This window comes from Pithys albifrons, chromosome 2 (assembly GCF_047495875.1).
Source record: "Pithys albifrons albifrons isolate INPA30051 chromosome 2, PitAlb_v1, whole genome shotgun sequence".
Classification (NCBI taxonomy): domain Eukaryota; kingdom Metazoa; phylum Chordata; class Aves; order Passeriformes; family Thamnophilidae; genus Pithys; species Pithys albifrons.
In genome coordinates, this window is record NC_092459.1 from 95,427,632 (window position 1) to 95,442,841 (window position 15,210).

Genomic DNA, 15,210 nt, shown 5'->3' on the forward strand with positions numbered 1-15,210 from the left:
TTACATTTAAAGTTTAGGGATTGGCAAGGGATAAATTCAATGTCCATGTTGCAACTTAGTAGCTCAGGTTTGATTCCTAACAATTACATCAGCATAAGGGTCCCCAACGCACAAGAACAACAATGAAAAGTGTTGCTGGACATACATTAGTATTTAAATCTAACTAGTTACTGATCTAGTACATTACGAACTCTTTTCTGCTCTGGACCATTTAGATACTTTATCTGTTTCAGACCTTAATTCTGAAAACAAGAACTACGGCATAAGCTTTGCTTTCTGACTGCAGTTGCACTCCACACAGCAATACATCAAGCACTCATGTAAGCCAGTACGTCATAAGCACCCCTCATACTTCTGCATTGCTCTCAGTGACACTGAAACCTTTAAATACTGTCTATTTTGAATTCATTGCAAGTTTAACAGAACCCTATTTCTCATACTTGAGTGCATTTTTTAAAAGACAAACAGTTCAGATGCTCAATCGCACAGCCTCTACATCTGCTGCTTCTGTATTTAGATATCCGGTTCCTTGGCTACTGACAAAACCAACAACTCATAGTCTAGAGCTACCAGGGTTTTATTCAGATAACTTTTATATAAGTGGCAGGAAAAGGAATTAAAGATCATTTGAAAAAAATCGAGAGTTTCCACTATGTTACGTGATACTTAACATCCTTGCAAAGAAGGAATAAAATGCTAGCTCTGATACACAACCTCCCACCCATCTCAGCAAACACACTTCAGACTTGTCCTGTCCCTGAATTCATGGAGGCTGGAGTGCCATGCAGGGGAGTAGGCACCAAGGGGGGCTTTGCTGTCAGCCTCATTGTCACCAGCTGCATGACCTGCCACCCACCTCAAGCCAGCACTGCTGCCAGAATGGTGGCATCTTCAGCTGGGTCAGACACAGATCTGGCCAGCAGTCAAAGAGCCACAGCTGAGGAAACAGGCAAGCCCAACAGCAGTACATGGGATCTGTCCCTTTGGTAGCCATACAAAAACAAATTGTACCTTACACTTAATATCACATTTCCCAACAATAAGCAAATTCACAACCTTCCACCCACACATTCCCCACAGCACAGTTTACTGACCCAACAGTTTTCTGGTGTGGAAATTGACCTATGTGATTATTAATTTCCAAGAAGCTACCGCAACACAGGAAGACACTTACCCTCATCATGATTTCTCTTTCTATAATGCTGTCCTCAATAGAAAACATTTCAGACACAGGCCTTTCCTTGACCGGTTCTTTCTTCACCCGCTCCTTCACACTGGTGAGGTCAGGCTCGGAGATAGAGGGCCCAAGTGAAGATGCATTTATTGCCGCTTGATCAGTTCGAGACACACTGATAGCTTTGGAAGGCCCTGGCCTCATGGCCTTGGCCCTGGCTACAGCCACAGAAATGCTAACATGGTCCTGCCTCAGGGCTCCATTGCTGACACTTTTACGGGGCCCAGGATACTCTGGAGGAGGTTTATTTGGTATTCTAGCCAAGGCAGCTTGCAACTGAGCACTGTACTCCATGTTCTCATGGAGGGCCGTTATCTGTGACACAGATTCTTGGGTTTCTTCCTCCTCTTCACTTTCACTGCTGTGTATCAGCATTGTGGCATCAGAAAATGTCTTTTTGTGATGATAATGAGGAACTTGCTGAACTTCATGCCCCATCTGAACAGATTCTTCTGGCTGCACCTGCTCCCGCAAAGTGTTCCTGCGTGGCAGAGGGGCATTTAGTGTCTTTAATGCCATGGCTTCTATTCCACGCACCATATTGCTGATCACCTCCAAACTGTGGCGCTTGTTCACAGCTGGATGGTGCTTCACCGCCATGAGGGGCTCGCTGACCTCCTGCAGTGACTGGCGGACGACCGGCGAGCTGTCCTCTTGAAAGGTTTTTACCGAGAGCTGGACTTTACGGGTGACCAAGTCAGGACTGCTCCCACTGACATACTTGTGCCGGTGGCTTGCCAGGTCCGGTGTGCTCGTGGCAGGACGTGGGCGTGGGTAGGGAGGTGGGGGTCTGAAGAGATAGTTCTTTAACATGTGAGCGGTGTTGTAACTCTGATTGCTCTGCAACTGCATGTTGGCCAGTTCTGGGGTGCTGACGGTGTGGGATATGGCACTGGCTGCTGTCTTACTTTGAGCAGCATTATTAGGATTCATTTGGTCAGATGGGGTGACAGGCTTGTTATAGCCACCACCCTGGGGCCTGTACGTAATCGTGTAAGGATGTCGTTCTCGAATCTCAGGCTGACTGTAAACTAGGTCTTCCGGCTGGTTATAAGCGTGCGTGTTTCCGATATTGAGATTCCTTAAAGACTGACTTTGGCTATCCATCTGGATCACCCCTCTCTTCATTTGCCTCATGACAGTTTCATAATCTGGAGTTGGCCGGTAAGATGGTACTATGATTGCACTATGTCTGTGGCTGGGGATATAGTCTGCTCTCATGATGTCACTTCCAGGGATGCTCAGATTTGAGGACATTGGAGATGCCTGGATGAAGTTCTGTGAGCGATTGAGGGAGTTCATGCTGTGGGCACTGCATACACTCCCATTGGGTCCATTACCATTCAAGTAGCTGAAGTCCATTGGACACCTATCCAAACTGGTCTGAGATCTACAGTAGAAAGTTTCTTCATTTCCATGGAAAATGCTATCTGTGTAGAGCAGAGACAGAGATGCTGTCAATTTTAACATAGGAGGACTCATCCAATATTAACAAAACTTCAAATGCAGTCTGCAACAGTGAATACAGAAACAGTTTAGTGTACAAGTGCATGGAACATTTAGTCTCAGGAGCATCCTTGAGTCCTTGAAATAGAACTGAAACAAAGCTACTAGCACATACACTCCCAATAGCTGGCAAAATATGGTAGTTCTGATTCTTGTGGGAGACATGAAAGGGGAAAGAGAGGAAGTGTTTTTGCCTGAGGTGGCAAGAAGAATAAAGGGGCATCTCCTCCCTCAGCATCCTGGAAGGGTTCACTGCTGCTGACACCTTAAAAATCCAGTGCAGCTATCATCACATGGTTAACCTAAAAAGTTCTCTTGTCTTTTCTGTTGTCTGTGATTCAAAGTAGCAGAGGACTGTAAAATTGGAAATCCTACTTTAGACCAATCAACAGTTTTGAGGATCTGAAGTATGACACAGTTGGGTGATCAAGACTCAGGGGAAAAAAAAAAAAACAAAAAACCAAAACCAAACAGCAAACCACCCTACAGATGTGTTAGAGAACATAAACACTTCAGCAAAGTATCTTTGAGAGGAAATCAAGATAGTAAAGATGATATCCTGGATCACAATATTACAGCTAGTTCTCTGATGATATAGAAAAGTCTGCGGTAAAACTAAGGGAACTTTACAATTCTTCTAAAATTGAGAATATCCTTCAGAGCCTCACCTTCACAGTAAAACAGTAGCAGCCACTAAATCAAGTCTACTGCACTGAATGGGCCCTTTCAAAATTTATCAAATTCTACCTTAAAATTAGTCAGACTACTAACAGTCAACTCCAAAATGCTATCAGATGTGACAGAGTTTCTCTGCTTGTGAGAGCTTTTCACCAGTACCTGTCATGAACTGCAAAGAATGTTAGCCTAACAGATCTGGCTATTTGTATTCCAAAAGCTGGGGTGGTTAAGGGTGTGAGACTCAATGTGTTTAGGGGCTGGGCTCCATTCCCAGACTTGATCAAAGTAACCTGGTGCAACCTCTTAAAGAATTTATTTGTCAAACATGGGTGTAAGAAAAGTTAACCATCCTTATGTTCATAAGGCTAACAATGTAGGCAGCTGGTGGTGAAAAATCAGCAGAAAATATTATCTAAAGATACAGTTTTGTGGACAGGATCCTATGATTTATCTCGCAGTACAAGGTATTTTCGGTCTCCTTTTCCCTCAGTTTCTTTCTCTGACCCCAGTTGGCACTGCCTTTGAGTACAGACATCATACTCCCTTTAGAAATTATTTTTTCAGCTCACTGAGCTGGAATACCAAGTTTAAGGTCCATATAATCATGCACAGATATTTTAGGGAAATTTGAAAACTGAAATTGGACTTTAAACAGAAGACTTACTGCAACATTAACTGTAAAACTGCTCATTCTCCTGCAGCAGCAGCTCCCATTTGACCATGACAGCATTATAAATCTGGATATAAGGATTAGGAGCTTCTTTGCATACACATAAAATTGAAGCCCATTAAAGGAAAAATATATGCTCTAAGTACCTTGTGAGTTATGTGTTTCAGTGTAGTGTTCTCCACACTGGACATGCATAGGAGGCAGTATAAAAGGATGTTGTCTTGGCTGAAATAAAAGTACAAAGTAAAAAAAAGTATTAGAAATTCATTTGATATAATTATTGCAACTGAAACAGGAAAAGTGGTCCTGTGCCCTTTCCACCGCTCTTTCTTACCCAGCCAAAGACACATGGCTTGCCAATTCTTTATATAACACAGAATAACTTTTTGTAAATTGCTTGCTAATTTTATTTACAGAGTCCAAAGCTGATCAGTTAAGACTCCCTTATGCTCAACCACTTCACAAAGCAACATCCACACTTTCAGCTCTTTTAAAATTCTTCAGTTTTTTAATAAAAGCCCTGAATAATTAACTCCAAACGAAACAGACACCTACCTGGGACAAAAGCAGGAGACAGAAGAAACTGAAGGACTTAGAACACTGTTATACAAGCAATAGGACCACACATGGACTTAAAATAACTCTGCAAATTACACAAACACCGGATTCCCTAGATAATGAATTAGAGCTTTCCTCCAATAATCTGCACTGCAACAAGTTTTTTAATACAAGTCTCAGAGTGTACAATTCAGCATTAAATCAACGGGATCATTTTCAGGAAAATAAATGTCAGCTGACACCATATTCACCAGCTTTGTCCTTTGGTAAGCCAATGTGTTTGGCAATCGCATTTTGCCACTTGCATTGCAATGTCCTGTCTGTTGCCACCAAGCAGTTTACAAAAACATATTTCCATATATAGAGTAAGTAGAAGGAGAAGGAAGATATTCCTGTCTCATGAATGTGTCTTCCTTAACAGCAGAATAAGGGGTTTTCATCTAGGCTGATTCAAGTAGTTCAAATTATTAAGGAATACCATGGATACCCAAGGCAAAATACCCACAAAATAATCCACTTTTGTGTGCACATGCACCAAATGAGCACCATGTAAGTTTGCCAATGAATAGGGGATGCAGAAGAGGTTAAATTTACATTTTCTATGTAAATGGTGAGAAGGAATGACAATCAAAGATACTGAGCTCACATATGAATCCTTGCATACAAAATAGCTGTGTAAAGCCAGAACTGGAAAACAACAACATTTCTGCCGCAACAATCACTTCCAAGGGTATAAAACCCTACTCCTGCTGAATGATCTGGGCCAAAGAGCCTGCTTAGTAGACAACCTTAGTAGAGGAGCTGAGTCTGGAACTAACCAAGATGCTGGAAAGACTTACAAATGGAGGGCAAAGGAAAAGTGCAAGAAAAGAGAAGTGACTTCAACTTGGCATGTATACACCTGGGGCAGACAGCTTTCTTTGTGACAGATGTCATAAAAGGTATCTGCAAGAAATCGGGAATGTGTTTTTTAAGGCTCATCTACCTCTTCTGATAAAAGAGGAGAACCCTGAGGTCTGCAAAATGTCAGTATCCAAACTAAGGATCACTTGGATTTAAAAAAAAAAAATCAGGTAATTAAACATTCCATCATATTAAGATCTCCTACACGGAGGGCGTTTTGCTGGAAAACCAGGGTAGCCTGACAGGAAAAACGAGACATCATAAAATGATTCTAAAGTAGTAGTTAATAAAATACAGGTTCACCCTGATGCCAAAACCATATAAAGGGTCTTAATCTGAAAGTAATGAACATGATCCCAAGCAAAGTGGCAGCGCCTCACCTCAAACATTCCACTTCACTTCCCATTTCTACCTACTGATTTATTGCCTTACAAGACAAATGAATAGGTAAGTGTATGAAGGTATGTACAGTGCAGACAACAGACAGGAGGGCTTTTTTTCCCCTCCCAAAGAAAACTGTTCCAACAAGTTAACAGAACATTTATGAAAAAAGCAGTTGAAAGTTCACTGTGAGCAGTCAGCTGCGCGGTTCACTTTTCAATTGATGAGCCCACATTCCTCCGTCTGATCTTCCTGAAACTTGGGGTTTTTTAAACTTGTTGCATGCTTATGTTCAAAACAAAGTGGCAGCAGGATTTGCTTTTTTCTTTGAAAAAGCAGATTCCCATTTTTTGTATATAATGTAGAAAACAGCTTGCTTTTTCCCCTTTTGTGAGATATCTGAGGACAGAGCATAAGAATGCAAAGCACAGTGCATTTTTTTAACCTTCAGTTTCTCATAGTCATTTTCAGGGACCAAGTTAGTAGATACTAAAACCACTGTAAATATACCTCAGAATGTAACACACAGCCTGTGTATAGCATCATGATAGCTTAGAAGCATGCTAAGAATGGAAAGACAAAGAAATCTGGAGACAGCTACAACAGCTTTCCTGCCAAGTGGCAGGGAAACACAGAATGCAGCTTTAGATCTAATGGACTAACACACACAGGAAAATAACCTGTGTTGAAATCTGCAATGATAAAGCTATCCTAATATCAGTACCCTCTTAAGCTTAATTTTGGAATATTTTTACAAGTTGTAACCACGCTGTGGAGATATGTCAAGAGAACACTTTCATCCACATGATCAGTGAGCTTTCTGTCATGCAGCAACAGGCTAACAGAGTTTTCACTCTGGAAGAGTCTATAAAGCAGGTATAACCTATATCACCCATGAAAATTAGCAACCTGCATAGAAATAATATTGCCCTTTGTCTAAGAAACCAGCAGTGCTGCTGTTACAGAAACTCAGAATCTGTTAAATAAGAAATACTGACACACTAGATGTTAAAATTTAATTCAATAAAAGTAGTTTTAGAACTGACTGGGGGGGGGGGGGGGGGGGAAGACTCCCACATGATTTTTTTTTAAGGTTTTCAGGAAAAAGCTACCCAGATATGTAAGATCTATAGTTTTCCTTGACATTAGTTACATAGAAATAAAGACAATTTAAGAAAATCTCTGAATCACAATCCTTATCGAGTATGTTAGTTTAACTTAAATTAACAGTAACTTCAGAAAATAGGCTCTTAACCCAAGACGCTGGTAAATTGTAAGCAGTCTTTATACAACTGAAGAAACGTGAAATGTAACATTTTTAATGACTGGGTTTTGATGCATATAGCACAAGACACTTCAAATTCTTTCTAGAGGGTTCTTTTCTCCACATATTGAAATAACCTCAATCCAGTAGAAAAGATGCTCAGTTTCTACAGGGCAAATAAAAATATAATGCCACCTTGGAGACTGTAATTTTTAACACTCAGTGGTGATATTATCCAGTTAAACTAATCAACCTGGGCAGCCATACCCCTGAAACTCATTCCAATCATATTGCCTACAAGAAATGAGCTATTGTGCTTATTTGAAATTTAGAAAGTATTTCATCTTACACAATGCCTCATCCCATTAGAAATGATATAGACATTCTGAAAGGTCTCACTGTGGCACATACCAAAGATGACCTACTCCAGGTGGGTCGTCGTCGAATAGGGGGAGGAGAACTTGATTGTCTGTGGAAGAAAAAGAGAAATAATAGAAACTACAATATTCCAATTTTGAGTCAGGAACGAATGGAAAAAAACAAGACATGAACAATCTGTAAGTATTGCTCATTAAGGAGATTTTTAGATCTATGAAGAAATGAAAACAATTCAGGTTCTCTAAATACAGGAAATATTCCAGTTCCAAACTATGCATGCCTTCTGTTCATTATCCTATTTGGTTTACTTGGAAACACAAGAAAGAAAAATTCTGGTTTAAAAATGAATCAAACAAACAAGTCTGAAGCAATAAAAACTGAGCATGGCACAGAGGCACAGTCTCCAATGACTTAAGGTGAACATTTAAAACAATTACAATTTTATGAAACTGATAGCAAACACTCCAAAGCAATGCATAAAGATAAGGAAGAAAAGAAAAAGCAACTTCCAGACAATACTAGCAGAGCCACATACGATGTTAGAGTAGCCAGATGCAGTGGAAGGAATAAGGAGCACAGAAGGCAAAAAAAATATGAGGAAGGGAAAGAAACAGGTTGAAGGAGGTAGAAATATAGTGCTTACGTGAAGAGAGGAAAGGTGGAATTTGTCCTCTTTCTGTTTCTGATCTGGTGAATGATGTTATGTGCGATTAGAGGAAAACAAACAACTCATTTTAACGCAGAGGGCAGGAAAATTATTTGGCTAGAAAACACACATTGGCATATGCTGTCATCACTATCGGTGGCTCCAACACAGAAGCTTATGTCCCATGAGAATATGGTAAGGAGAGCAGTTCTAATGACAAAATACATTTAAATTCTAGTTATTTCACTCAGTGATCTTGTGACATTCCTTGTCTCTATTTGTTTGCAAGTTGCATATGAAGCTGCTACATACACCCAGTTCATGGTACCCACATACTTATGGCTCTATGTTTAGAAAGAAACATGTCCAAAAGCTATTGCTTCTGCAGTCTGGATTATGATTGGTAACAGAACAGTTCTCCATGTTTACCCCAATACACAGCTACAAAGGGGAAATATCCCAAGATGACAGACTATGGTATTTTGTTTTCTTTCTTGACTGTCACAGGGAAGACAATCACGAGCTTTCTTTGAATTCAATCCCTCTGGAACCATTCAAACTGAATTTAGCATTGGACTACCAAAAACCATGATATGCTGCTAAGAAAAGTCTTTTCTGGTCTTCCACTCCCCTCCCAAGAACTGTAAGTGCCATGTGAAATCTAATAAACATCTCTTTTCTGTAAGTGAAAAGATCACTCAAAACAGTCTGCCCCATTGGACTCTCCCATGTTCTAAATCACCATATGTTAATATAATGTGTGCATACATAATATTAGAAAGCTAGACCTTCCAATCTTCTCTTCATCATTTTGGCTTTATTTTCCAACAGATGGCATTACCCAGCCAAACAGATGGGATGTCCAAAGTCTAACTAGAGTTGTTCATAGAGATGAGAGTTCTTCATATTTTTCCAGCCAACCAAGATGATGCGTTTTGCAAGAATTTATTGTTCTCTGCTACATACACTCAGCACATCACGAAAAATTTCTCAAAACTAACCTTTTGAAAGCTAAGTTTATCTCAATCTAAAAAAAAATGTTTGCTGGTGTAAATGAAACAGCTAACAAAGAGACATTTGACTTAAACCTAAAGCCTAATAAATTCCTCCTTCAGTTAGAATGACCTCACCTGTATGAGAGGACTAACTCAAGGCCAGTTTCTAAGAAAGTGCTCAAAACAGACACTAAGAGAGACTTCAGATTTAGATTTACAATCTGCTGCTTTGTGCTAGTACAGATACACACATTAACATGCCCAGGTGTCCTCCCTTGCTTGGCACGCAGAAGAGGCAGATAAATTATACTGCCCAAATTAGAAGATGACAACCTGTGCTTCCCACTGCCCTTAGCTGCTATATGAGCAGTGCATCTACTACTCCAACTCACATTTTGACCTGATAACATGTCACCTTTCACTCTAGTATATACTAATACTCTGGGTTATAAACAGTAGAGACCAAGGGCTTCAATTCAAGATTGTCTGTAGGATTTGGCTGCTCAGCAAGCATCAAGCCTCACACAAGGCTCAGAATGAAACTTCATTTTCAATTGTTTGTTCTTGCTGTTAAAAAAAAAGGAGGGGGGAGGGGGGGAGGCAGACATGCCAACATGCCAAAACTCAGACCAATTCCAAAGATGGGTGTCAGAGAACACTATAAAAAGAATACTCACTCTGTGCATATTTTGTTCTGTTTGTAGAACTTGTGTCTTGATGCAAACAGACGTGAAATATATTTGGCATTTTCAAGATCATCCTTTAAACACAAGAAAAAAAAGAGGAGGGGGTGGGATGGAAATAATTTATTTTGTTGTTCTTACCAAGAAATGAAAAAGAAGAGTTTTAAAAATCCAATTGCAGGAATGCTTAGTAAGGTCCCCTATGTACAGAATGTGGCTGCCAAGAACATGTTGAGTGCCCTAAAGCATTCAAGGCACTGGATTACTGAAATACAGTGGCGTGCCTTTACGTGTTGCCACTTCGCTACTAAGTCACAGTAGGAGGGACAACCAACCAAAAAATGGCTCCCGCTTGCGGTCCAATTTCTATACTAGCCTTGGTTCAGGGAAACGTGGAGTGATTTTAAATAGCACAGAACAGCAGTGCAGGCCTGTGAGTTCCAGTACGTGCACACACAGTAGCTTATGCCCAGCTTCTACAACTGCTCATGCTGCTGTATTTATGCCATCCAAAAAGCACTTCAGTTTTTTGCAGACTTCCCAGGACAGTATATTTCAGGATGCTTGGAAGAGAATACATATATTGGTACCTAAATAAAGTTAATTTCACACTCTGCATAAAGTAGAATGTGAACTGTAAGGGGTGTGGTGCTATGCAAGTGAGCCTCTTTGGGAAAGTGAAATTTTAAAGATTTGTTTTTACATAAGTAGCTTTCTTGATGCCACTGATCAGATCTTTTTCTTACTGTGTGAAAGAGCACGTTTTCTTCTTTGTTGATCAACTCTAGAACAATTGAAGACTTGTTATGAGCTATATTCCCAATGTCATTCCACCTGTAAAGTAAAAAAATGCAGTAGAGTTTGCCAACATATACATTCAAACATTTTACAAATACATTAAGAATCCCTTAGTCAACACCAGTCTCATTTTATGGAAAAGCTTTTCAGTAGCTGTTTGGTGAAGAAACATGGTCAGGAAAATAAGGAAGTCATGTTCTGATTAAAAGTGAAAGGATATTCAGCCCTTAACCCAAAGCTGAAGTGTTAATAGGTCTCTTTAAAAACACCAATTTGAAAACTCACAGTAGAAGACACATCAAAAATACACTAATGATAAACATTTTACTGAACTGTGGCATTTTTGAACTGATTGATTTTAGGCTACCTATAATACAATTATTTTTTTAAGTTCCATTCCTCTCCAAATGCTGTTTCCAACTTTCATTCAGTGCTAATTCTTGCTAAAGAAGGTTGACAACATGGTTATGTAGGCTATGCATACCATGTTAATACTCTGGTTTTAGGTTTGCAATTTTTTTTTTAAGTAATTGTCAGGTTGCCCAAGATCAGAGTTATAATCTTCTTACAAATAGCTGACAGACATTTGCGTACATTGCATGCAATCCATGGGGATGGAAAGGACTTGTTTGTTCTGTTTGCAGCATGCATTCCTCTTCATGTCATGGCAGGATGCTTGAAGTGCATATTTCCAAAGAGTAAGAATCTCAGCACCAACTATAATTCCTACATGTAAAGAAACTTCTTGCTTTTGTCACCTGGCCCAGTTAAAGGATTATCTAATTTCTTCTCAAAATTAAATATGCAAAATATCAGCTATGTGGAAAAGGGAACCTAACATTTTTTTAAGCCGACTACTGAAAGCCCTTTCAAGGTAGAAAGCCCCCACCCAATATTCCAGCTTAAGTCTGATACAAGTCTTAGCTACTGATTGAAAACCTTGAACAACAACTTTTTTGGCTGCACTGTATTCATACTCTAATAAAAACACTAGTAAAAATCCACTTCAAGTAAACAGCAACAGCAATGAAAATACCCACCAGAACAGTAGAAAAGAAGAACGAAACTATCCTCCCTGGAAGCACAGAGATTTCTAGCAACACTTTCATACAGAATAAACCCACACAAGAAAGTTAATGGAAAGGTTTAAGTGCTTCCTAATAACCAAAATAAACTGCAGAAGAAACAAAAAAGTGACACAGCCAGGACTTTTAAAATTACAGATTGAGAAAGTTCAACATTTTTTAGTGGTGCACCTAAATATGGCAACCAGACTTTCAGAATATTGAGCTCCTAGGCTGCCAACTGTGAGGTTTAACAGATTTGCATTCAGAAGCATGAAAGAAGCAGACATAAAGACAAGAAGAGAAAAGGAATCAAAGCCTTGTAAAGTCGAACAAGACACATGACAGGCAACTATGACTTTTTTGTCATCAAACCCATTCAGAGACCTCAGAAATTATTCTTTATTTCATCTCTTATGGCCAAGAGACCAAGGTGACAACTCCTTAGTTAGAGAATTGGCACTATTAAAGTAACATATGTAAGTAAGGGAAAAGTCCCACACAAGGAGCTCTGGAAAGAAACTCACTTTAAGTACAAAAGACTCTAGGTTTTACCTATAAATCACAGTTGTTCTTCCAGTTCTGTTTTTTATGAAGATTCCCATGAAGAAAATACCAAGGTGTATGTCATTACCATGATTATCCTGTAGAGAAAGGATTTAATTATTTAATAAAGAAAGTGATCAATATATGTATAGGAATGCATGCTGAACTACCAAAGAGAAGCCCTTTTTCAGTATGAATGCAGGACTAACCCTTGACTAACATGTATTTTGCTGCTTGATTGGACTCTGATTTTCATTATTTCAAAGCAATTACCACTTTTGTTGATTCATTCTGTTGATTGGTGAGAACAGAAGAAAGCTAAATGTTGAAGGTTGTCCTCTACCAAACACCACCAGACCACAAACTGGCACTCATTGTGTAACACTCAACACCCCCCATCACTGTGATTACAGCTGTCTAGAGCCCCTACAAATACTGAAAGCAAGTCCTGTCTCACATTCATAGTATTTCTCCAGTCATCTGTTAAAACATGTAGAGTTTTCAGAACACCACACCTGGAGATGGAATCCCTCTCAAAAGCTCTACCCTTCATGCTTCCTTCTTTAAGTACTCCGTGAATCAGTTCTCAGCATGTTACCATAAAAAGTACTTGTATCTCTATACAGATACATCCTCAGTTTTCCACTGTTGGGTTAAATGTTCAACTGCATACACCACATAAAAACAATGCAAGAAAAGTGGACTTGGAGAAGTTCTATTGTTTTTGCACCTACTTATGTCTCCCTGGAGGCTCCTGATTGAAGACCATGTGCTTCTGTTCCATTTCGCAATCAGTTTTCTTAAAAAATATTTTCCTTTTTTTTGCTACAAAAGCTTAATACTATTGACAAAAGAGTTTTTCACATTTATCAACAAAAACTGCTTCCCCTCAGCTGCATATATAGTAATTAATTCACACCTTAAGTGGTAAATAGAAATCATGCTAACACAAAGAGTGTGGTTAGAAAGAATTGCTAGAAGAAAGGATACAAGAGAAGTTCATGCACTAGGCATGCACACTCTGTAGAAACCATCAGATGCCCCTGTATTATAATAGATCAGACTACAGCTGTTCTCCTGGCCTACTGTACTTGATTCTCTGAAGGCAACGATTGAGTATCTGCACCTGTTTGCAACTACTAAGTGTTAGGCCTTTGCAAACAAACAATGGATGCCAATTTTCAAGCCCCAGCCTATGCACTGATTCTCCACGCTGCATATGCCAGCTTCTTCCACAAGCCAGCAGAGAGTCTTCAGTTAGGCTAATTAGAGGACAACACATTATTCTGCCTTGTTGCCAGAGGCAGTTTTAGAAGGCAAAAAAGACTGGGAAGACTTTGGGGAAAATGTATTATTTTTACATATATAAATGCATAGAAAATATACAGAAATACAGAGAAAAAAGAGAAATGTATTTCTAATAGCCTTTTCTACCAACAAAAAAGAGAAATCCTTATTTTTCCCTTTGAATGCAGTTCTTAAGGCCTGCACTCTGGTCTTGGAAACAAGGCTAACACCTTCCAGCAATTTTGCAGAGCACTCAGTCTACTGTTCATACTTACCCAATTCTTAGATTGGTGCCAAAGGATCAATTTTGACTTCAGCAGAAAACTTGCTTTGTTTGGTGTGTGCCTGTGCTTATTTTTAAATTCAAGTTACCTTTAACTAGCAGAAAAAATGCTCACAGTCCACCACTTACAGTGGCTGGGTTGGTTAGCAAACACAAATGAATCATATTGGGAACAGGAGTTTTCAGTTCCTCAGCACAAATTTATCATGGCAGCATGTGCTCCATGAGGCCACGCAGCCAGACCATCCCTGTCAGAAAGGGGCTTCCAGTGAAGGGAAAGTGACTAGAAATGCAAAATAATCCTCCTAAATTCCCCCTTAATTATAAATGCGTGGAGGACCTGTGTGCACATGTAAGAAATTAAGGAAAGGTGAAGCTAATGCTTGGTAAATACCAACATAAAAAAAAAAAAATGAAATGGTCTCATTTTTCTCCTACCCTGTTAAAGTAGACCAGAGCTGAAGTTCATTTGCCCCAGCCAATTTCCCATAGACGGCACTCAAAAGAAAAGCAAGGAGGATCTCTATAGCAAACTCTTCTGTGACAAGGATTTTCATGGAAGAGAAGTAACACTACAGCAGGCCCCTGCAATGTCCATTCAAACTACCAGCAGTCATTTCACCCACCGGAACAGTGAAACAAGTCTTGTCTCTTTTGGACAAACACGATTTGCACACATTACAAAGGTTGCTGCAGAGTTCTGCATCATCTGATTTAGAGGTTTCTTTACAATACACACTAACATACCTTCACAGGGAAGATTTCCTGTCCAAACCCATCCAGACGTTCCACTTCATTGATGTACATTAGCTCAGCCTCTGCTGCTGTAATGCCACTGCAATGAGATTAACAAAAGGCAGCAAATAGTTCAATTTCACATGCACACAAAAAAATACTAGTGAAAAAATGGGAGTTTCACAAACCACTTGAGAAGACACTTTGGAAATGCTGCCTAGAAATGCACAACACAAACTAACTTTCAGCATTAGGATCATAATCAGCAAGGGGGGAAATTTTACCAAATGTCACTAAGGTAAGGTACAAAGCACAGTCCAAATTACAGGAGTAACACACTGAACTGATCATATCACTCAGCTTCTTCTGTACACATAAAATTTTTCCAGGCTTTATTAAACCATCAGGCCATTGAATCAGGTTATGGATATTTTGGGGTGTCCAATTTGAGCTATAGGGGTCCTAATTTGCCTGAATAGTGTACAAGCTACTGAAGTTTCTTAAAGTGACTTAAAAGGAAAGACAAGTTGGCTGTTCAAAAATAAAAGTACTAAATCCAAACATTGAACAGATTCTCCTTCATAAGAGAGGACAAACCAGT

At 39.5% G+C, this 15,210-nt stretch overlaps 1 protein-coding gene across 4 annotated transcripts in view; it reads right to left on the reverse strand.

The window, feature by feature from the left end:
- PTPN14 (protein tyrosine phosphatase non-receptor type 14) overlaps positions 1 to 15,210 on the reverse strand; it is a 114,404-nt gene that overhangs the window by 19,859 nt on the left and 79,335 nt on the right. For all 4 annotated transcript variants that reach the window (XM_071578523.1, XM_071578541.1, XM_071578532.1 and 1 more), the window contains exons 7-13: positions 14,622 to 14,709; positions 12,314 to 12,402; positions 10,643 to 10,730; positions 9,891 to 9,973; positions 7,606 to 7,663; positions 4,235 to 4,313; positions 1,175 to 2,664 (exon numbers count right to left, since the gene is read on the reverse strand). In XM_071578523.1, the coding sequence (XP_071434624.1) occupies positions 1,175 to 2,664; positions 4,235 to 4,313; positions 7,606 to 7,663; positions 9,891 to 9,973; positions 10,643 to 10,730; positions 12,314 to 12,402; positions 14,622 to 14,709 (1,975 nt within the window). The remainder of the gene's footprint in view (positions 1 to 1,174; positions 2,665 to 4,234; positions 4,314 to 7,605; positions 7,664 to 9,890; positions 9,974 to 10,642; positions 10,731 to 12,313; positions 12,403 to 14,621; positions 14,710 to 15,210) is intronic.